The sequence below is a fragment of the Tasmannia lanceolata genome, unplaced genomic scaffold (genome assembly GCF_043159265.1).
Source record: "Tasmannia lanceolata isolate RefF3 unplaced genomic scaffold, GAP_Taslan_0.1 ptg000013l, whole genome shotgun sequence".
In the NCBI taxonomy this organism is placed as follows: Eukaryota; Viridiplantae; Streptophyta; class Magnoliopsida; order Canellales; family Winteraceae; genus Tasmannia; species Tasmannia lanceolata.
The window spans coordinates 2,616,764-2,625,169 of NW_027518690.1; the positions used below are offsets into that span (position 1 = coordinate 2,616,764).

General features: G+C 40.9%; 1 protein-coding gene across 1 annotated transcript; it reads left to right on the plus strand.

The window, feature by feature from the left end:
• The first annotated feature begins 3,037 nt into the window (after positions 1-3,037).
• LOC143890689 (putative carboxylesterase 2) lies at positions 3,038-4,356 on the plus strand. The gene has a single exon (XM_077395371.1). It carries the CDS (start codon positions 3,045-3,047, stop codon positions 4,155-4,157), a length of 1,113 nt encoding a protein of 370 aa, XP_077251486.1. The 5' UTR covers positions 3,038-3,044; the 3' UTR covers positions 4,158-4,356.
• The last annotated feature ends 4,050 nt before the right edge of the window (positions 4,357-8,406 follow it).

The window sequence follows — 8,406 nt, forward strand, 5'->3', positions numbered from 1 at the left end:
GTATATGAATGATGGATGTTGTAATTTTGAGGTGGTCACACATAAATACATGGGGTTAGATCAAACCCATTTTCTTGCCCAAGTTTCCGTCCAATCAGTGTCACAGAGATGTTATTTTCTGGTCCTTAGTGGGGCCTGCCTAGGTAAGGGGTGCAACTCGGGTCGAGGTCGGGTTGAGTTTTCCCAATACTGTCCGAGTTCAAGTCAGGTTCGGGTTGGGTTGGGTAAGTAAAGCTGAATGTCGTACAACGTGGTGCTGCCACACGGCAACCGCTCTTTCCAACCCCTCTTTCCGCCGTTTACTTTGAATATGAATTCCCCAACTTCCTTATTTGCACTAATCAATTTCCGAAAAAAACTAATTAGATATCTATAAATAAGTGGTACAATTATCAAAACGTAGCGGTAGAGATATAGTCCCAGTAAAAAAGGAATTTCCGAGAATAAAGTAGCTGATATTAATCTCCACTTCTATACTGTCTTATCGAAAATCAAATAATAACCGGAACGGATATTCGTACTACTAGATTTCGGAAATTGTCTCAATCAGAGGTATTTTTATATTGAGTTTAATAGACTGCTAAACTTTTGGTAAAAATAAAGTTTCGATTTTAATACAGAGCCCTCTCCGTCCGGTATTTTACTGTTCCCATATTCAATAGAACTCTTCTTCCTTTACCTTATAAATTTCCTTACTTAATCTTTCTCTAAAATCTCTCCCATCCTATTTTTGTTAATAGAATTCTACTCAAGTATAAAGAGGGATGAACACAAGTTACCTTCCACAGCCCTCATCTTTTTTGCAGGCTTTTGTACACGGCAGTTTTTTTTATTATATACGGGAGTGGAAGTAATCTAGATTTTTTCTTCTATTATTATTATTTTTTGGGAAATGTTATCAGCACTATTGTATTTTGATGAGGGCACTCCTCACTTTATTAAAAGTACGGTATGGCCCACACTATAGGATGATCCAAACCGTCCATTCGTCGGTTGTGCCTCAAAAATCATTTCCATGGGTTGATCTTAACCCTCCGATCTGAATGTTAGAGTGTGGATCCTAACCCTCTATAGATGGGAGAGTTAGGATCAACTTATGGAAATAATTTTTGGGGCACAACCTAATTAGGCTGTGGCCCATCTAATGGAAGGTTTGGATCATCTTATGGTGTGGGCCATACTGTACTTTTTAATAAAGTGAGAGTGACCTCAGTAGTGCTGATAACATTTCCCTAATTTTTAAATAATCAGTGAAGGTTATTTTCATGATTTTTCTTTTGTGTGGTAGTGTGAGGAGCTTATAATTTTACAAAATTAAAGAATAGAGATGGGTTTTGCTTCTTTGTTCATATTTATGATTTTTTGTGTAGCTCAACATGATTCTACAGCTGGAAATCGTAAGGCAAAAGAAGAAATGCTGAAAATTACAGGTTTATTAGATGTTGGTTGGGAATCATAAACATTGGTTTATGAAGATAATAAATGCGATTGTATGTTGGCTGGAGATGTTCCGTGACAGTATGTCTGCAACTAGTGATATGTGTGTAAGGGCCCACATCTTTCGTTCAATGTAGCATTTGAACACGTGGCATGTTCTCATTGGTGGGCTTTTAGGTCCCATTCTCATTTTCCTTCTTCAAAGAAGTTTTATTTCTATCAACGTGTCACACACGCAAAGCATTATACTAACACTTTCCCAATGACTCAGTCCAATAAATCAATCAATCAATCAGAAGAAGCCTTTGAAAACGAAATAGGCTATACGTTAAACAAAAATGATATAAAAAGACAAAAATACCCTTATTTTCAGGCTTAATTCTCAAAGTAATATTTCCCCTAGACTCAAATTTTTCCCGTCCAGTTTTTTCACCTATACATATTGGAGAAAAATAAAAAAATATTCAAAATTACAGGTCAATGCCACATTGCCACCCTCCTTATTTGTTCATTTTTTTTTGAACCAAACATTGGAATTGACCAGAATCAGAATAGGATGCCGATTCCAACACCTGATTCCCCAATTCAAACACCCACTTGGCGTAGAAAATAGCATTTCCATTCACTAGAAACTTTTTATGGGTATTTTTTCCGGAGTGCTAGAGTCAAAGGAGCCCTTGCAAAAAAACAGGGAGAGGGCACCCTCATTGGTCAAAACCAATTTAGGATAAGCAGAAAATCAAGGTCATAATTGCCATAAAGCAGTTTTGAGCAATGAGAGCGTCCTTTCCCTTATTTTTTTTGCAAGGGGCTCATGTCTAACATTCCTCTTTTTTCAAAATTTCTTTTTTCTACACTTTGGTCGTCATTTCGTTTGGTTGCTAGTAAAAAACAAAAATCCAATAAAAAGGAAGGTGGCATGAGCATTATTTTGGATTGGAAGTCTCCCATGTAATTTTCTAGAAAATGATGCTCTCTCTTTTTCTTCTTTCTCCACTCATAATAACACTTTAGTCTAATAAATGCTTGTACCTTTCCTTTTTCCACAAAAAATCAATGAAATTTTTTTTACTCGCAGCCAAATGAAGTTTTTTCAAAGAAAATTGAGAAATTCTACCACTCTCGTTTGCATAAGAAAGATCTAAAAATCTCCAACATACTCTTCAAAAATTGCCTAAACAATAGCATCTTCAACCTTATAAAAATTGCCTGAAAAACCTCCCACATATTCTCCAGAATCTCCAAGAAGATACGGCTAAAAAATATCTCCAACATAATCTCAAAAAGTCGCCTAAAAAATATAAAAATAACCTAAAAGTAGGAGGAGGGGGGGCGCATTTAGTCATTTTACAAGGACGGTTTCAACGTTCCTACCTTTACGACCTCATTAAATCACGGCGTTGACTATTAGCAGTTTGGCATTTCCATCAATCTCTACGTCATCAATCCAACGGCTATAATGATCCCATCAGCAATTTTCAGACCATCTACAACCTTCCACAAGGCTCACTCATTGATGGGTCCCACTTTTCCAAACATGTGCCCTATACTTACCAGTGAGTAGTGACGGCCCTTAAAAACAACCACTTTCGCCCGTAGTGGCATAAATGAGGGAAACAGAAAAACCCCACTACCTTCAATTCACTATAAAATTAAAACGCCTTTTGTCACCCACCACACCATTTAAGAACCTCACTTTCCTTCTCTCCCATCTCTTCATCTTTCTCTTCTTCTTTTCTTCTCTTCTCTTTTTCATGGATCCAAGCAAAGAAATTGCCCATGATTTCCCTTCTTTCCTTCGTGTGTACAAAGATGGGCGCATAGAGCGCCTCACAGGCACACAAGTAGTCCCACCGGGTCTCGATCCCAGAACCGGGGTCACGTCGAAAGACGTCGTCATTGTGCCGGAATCCGGTGTCTCGGCACGTCTCTACATCCCTAAACTTTCCGGGGAGACGCCGAAGAAAATCCCACTCCTAGTTTACTTCCACGGCGGAGGATTCATGATCGAAAGCCCTTTTTCACCACTTTACCACACTTACCTCAATTCCCTAGTGGCCGAGGCCAATGTTGTTGCGGTCTCGGTCGACTATAGGCTGTGCCCCGAGCACCCTATCACTACCGTCAATGACGACTCGTGGGCCACCCTCCTATGGGTGGCCTCCCACGGGCCTAGTGGACCCGGTGGGCCCGAGCCTTGGATCACCGATCATGCCGATTTTGATCGTGTCATGATTGCGGGAGATAGTGCGGGGGCCAACATTTCCCACCACATGGCAATGCGGGGCGGGCCCGATGGATTGGGCCATGGGGTGCACATTAAGGGTGCAATTGTGGTGAACCCGTACTTTTGGGGGTCCGACCCAATTGGGTCGGAAGGGGTCGACCCGTTGAAGAAGGAGAGTGTGGACGGCCTATGGTTATTTGTTTGCCCATCTAACTTAGGGTGCGATGATCCGTTGATCAACCCGGTCGCACCGGGTGCACCGAGCCTTTCGGGCTTGGGGTGCACCCGGGTCCTGATTTGCGTGGCGGAGAAAGACGTGTTGAAAGATAGAGGGCAGCTTTACCATGATGCTTTGAGGGAGAGTGGGTGGAGGGGGGAGGTGGAGTTTTTTGAGACGAAAGGGAAGGATCATGTGTTCCATCTTTTCAATCCGGATTGTGAGGAAGCTGGGGTGATGCTGAAACGTTTGGCTTCTTTCATGAATGATTTCTAAGTTGTTTGTTCCTTCATAGTTTGTAGTTTTATCATATATGTCCTTGTACTGTTTGGTGAAGGAGAGGTTGTTTTTTTACTTCTGTCTCTAATGCGCAGCTATGTGATGGTTCATTTTCATAGGATAGATACATATATATTTCAGTTGTCTTTTTGTAGCTACGTGGTTAAATTAAATTTAGTTTGTATTTTTGGTGGTATTTTCTCTCGGGTTTGGTACGGATCAAGTGGTCGGTTTTCTACCTTTCTTATAAGAGGAATGATAGAATGAAGGGTGCCCTTGCAAAAGTCAGATTCAAGGGTGCCCTTCAAACTGATTTTTTAAAGGGCGCCCTTTATTCTATCATTGCTCTTTCTTTTTTTATCATGCAAATAGTTTAAAAAAAAAAAAAAAAAAACAATGAGGATACTTGTTCTGTCTTTGTGCACAAAGGAGGATTGATCCTTCCCTTGAAGTGGTGATCTTCCCTCTAAGAATATCAATCGCGTTGCGAACCGATTTGGGTTCGTTACGCTAAGGCCCTGTTTGTTTGGGATTATGCACCATCCTATTGTAATTATATCAACCGATTGTTGACATCACCTGTTATTAATATAATCTATTATGCTATAATTACTTCCTGTTACAACATTTAATAATTGATTAATTACACATTCTATAATGACCAAAATGCCCTTTGATGCAAAAATTATTCCTTTACAAACAAGTGTTCAAGTGCAACTCCAAGTAGGAAAGGAAAAATACAACCACCGTTGGCATACCAAATCAAACTCCCCTTGACTACTTATATTGGCACTACCATTTTTTTTGTAACTGCACAAACTTAATTTGTCTTTTCTGTTTTATTTGGCAAAGGGAAAATACAACCATGGTTGGCATACCATGTCAAATACTCTTTGGCTACTGATATGTGCAATATCATTTTTGATAACTGCACAAACTTAATTTCTAGGGATGTTCATTCGGTTTAAACCGAATCGATTTACGCAAAAAAAAAACCGAACCGAAATATTTTGGTTACGTGAAAACATTAACTGAAACCGCAACCGAACTATTTGTTAACCAAAATTAACCGAAATGAAAATTCTATTCGGTTTTTCGGTTACTTCGGTTATAACCGAAAATTCAGAGAGAATACCCTAAGTTCAGAAATTTCAGAAGAATCAAACCTTAATTTCCTTTCATGTACAGCATACCTGGTATCTTCGGTTTGGTGGTATCGTCGGTTTGGAGCTCTGGAAAAAGGAGATTGACATATTACAGTAGGTCTTTGACTTTTGAGTGGAGATGAACTGATGAAGACACTAGATAGGAGTGAAGGACTAGTTGTCACGACAGACCGTGGTTGGGTCGGGTCGGAGATGGAGGTTAAATCACCGGAGAAGATGAAGTGGGTTTGCCGGTTTGGTGGGTTTGTCACTTTTTCTTGTGACAAGTGACAAGCCACTACCACTATTAGTTTATTACTATATTACAATTCTTTTACTCTTGACAAGTGACTAGTTGACCACACAGACTCAACTATTAGTCTATTACTAGTGACAGTGACAGGCTGACAACCCACTACCACTATTAGTTTATTACTATAATGCACATTGAGTCAGGGTTGACAAAGGGCCAAAGGGTAGTAAATATATCATTCACAACCGATGGATATTAGAAAACGAAACGGTGTTAAACGAGAAATTTTGGTTTTCAGGTAAACCGAAATTTGTGTTGTCGCTAATCGAAACCGAAAACCGAAATTTTGGTTCACCAAAAATCGAAACCGAAACCGAAATTTTGGTTCACCAAAAATCGAAACCGAAACCGAACCGAATTAACCATTTCGGTTATTTCGGTTTTACCCGATTAATGCACAGCCGTATTAATTTCTCTTTTCTATTTTATTTGGCTTTTGAGAGCCTAATTACAAGGGAAAGGAAAAATACAACCACTGTTGGCATACCATGTCAAATGCCCTTTGGCTGCTTATATTGGCACTACCATTTTTTTTTATAACTGCACAAACTTAATTTCTCTTGTCTGTTTTATTTGGCTTCTAAGAGCCTAGTTACAAGGGAAGGAAAAATACAGCCACCGTTGGCATGCCATGTCAAACACCTTTGGCCATTGATATTGGCACTACCATTTTTTGATATCTGCACGAACTTAATTTGTCTTTTATGTCTTTTCTTAGTACATGTCATATCCAATATAAGAATGAATTAAATTACAGTAAGGACGGGAAAGGGAACGGTACATGACTCCATAGTGGGACTTCACTCTTAACATGGTTTAAAGCAAACCTGCAAAATTGTTTGGTTTATCGGCTCACAATGTACTTCATTGGGCTCAAAAATAGGTGAGAAGATCGCAACTGGTAGAGACCCTGCAAGCCAATGAATCATCATGCATTTCTAGAGCTTAAGGATAGGCTGCTCGATGCAATAAAAGGGAACACCATAGATGAGCAAAATATGTGATCTTGTGATGTATAAAAAAATACAAATTGAATGGCACCCATTCCACAATCCTTTTACCAAGAGGAAAGAAGAAGCATAGAACCCGTCCAATGTCCTCTTTGCAACCTAAGGAAAGAAAATATTAAAAAGAGCAGAACCCTTGACATGAAACCTTTTACAATAAGGACAAAAGATCTGTAGAAAATTGTCCTAGTAATGGAAAGAGAAGGCTCCCTCCCACCCTCTTTCTAGGTTTTTGTTTGTGACCCCTAAAAAGAACAAAATATTGAGGAATCTGATCCACCTAAATGAATGATCCAATTCAATGAAAGAGACCACAATCCAAATTTTTAGTGGGTTGTGATCGTGCAACCAAGTTGTGGAGGCTGTCTTTTTGTGGTAACCATGGGGTAGTTGAATAGCAGGGTCAAAGTTTCATATTGTGTTACGGTCCTAAGTGGGGGCCCGCCTAGGTATGGGACTGGGTGGGACCCAGCCTGGTATGGGACAGGTTTAAAGGGCCTTTCCTAACGTGTTCCATCAGCTCTGGAGCTTTTGGCGTATCGGTAAGGTACCTAACATTTGGTATCATAGCAGCCACCACATCCCGTGTTCGAGTCACGGAAGGGGCGACCTGTGAAAAGGGCTACCTGGAAAAAAAGGCCAGAGTGAAAGCCGTCACAGAGTGGGCCGCCGAGGACAGCAAGTGCGGAGGCGTGATGGTATGTTACGGTCCTAAGTGGGGGCCCGCCTAGGTATGGGATTGGGTGGTACCCAACCTGGTATGAGACAGTTTAAAGGGCCTTGCCTAACGCGTTCCATCAGCTCTAGAGCTTTTGGCGTATCGGTAAGGTACCTAACATTATGATGTGGCCATATGTGTGGGCCCATATTCAAGCACGTAACATTGGGATGTTACGGTCCTAAGTGGGGGCCCGCCTAGGTATGGGACAAGGTGGGACTCAGCCTGGTATGGGACAGGTTTAAAGGGCCTTGCATAACGCGTTCCATTAGCTCTAGAGCCTTCGGCGTATCGGTAATGTACCTAACATTTGGTATAAGAGCAAGGCATGGATGATTCAAGGATCAGGACGGTTGGAAGCTGTGGTGCGTTCTCTTGCGATGGGACAAGAGAGAATGATTAAGGAGACGGAGGTGATGTTTTCTGCTATGAATGCTTGGTTTAACGAGATGGCGGCTACGTATACGTGCGGCCATGAGGAAAGCTCCAACAACCAAAATGGTAATGGTGGGGGTAGATCTTATGGCCTTTATGCGACATGCGTTTCGGGTTTAATGAATTCTTATCTTCCCAAGTACAAAAAAGAAAAAGAGAAAAAGCCGCAAAAGAAAGGTGTTTATCAGCGTTGCCAATTTCGACAAGGTCGTCGTCGGAAAATCCGTCGTTTTTCTCAACCTATCCAACGCCACCGAGAAGATCCTCATCCACAACCATCCGTGCGTAAACATTTCAATCATTTCGAAAAAGCACAACGATGGACTTTTGATGAACAACGTGGTTAGATTGGTTTGAAGATGGAGTTGCCTCATCTGTTGATGATGACATACTTGACTAATCCCAAGACGAAGAGGAGAAGAAAGGGGGTGCGAAAAAAAGAAGAGCAGAGGGAAGAATTTTGGAAGATCCTACGCAAGATCTCAGTTCCCACAACGCTTAATCTCCACCCTTGAGGACACGGGTCTTTTCTAGGGGGAAGGAATGTTACGTGCTTGAATATGGGCCCACATATATGGCCACATTATCACTAATAATTAGGAAAGGTTGGGTCTGCGTGGGTTGCCTT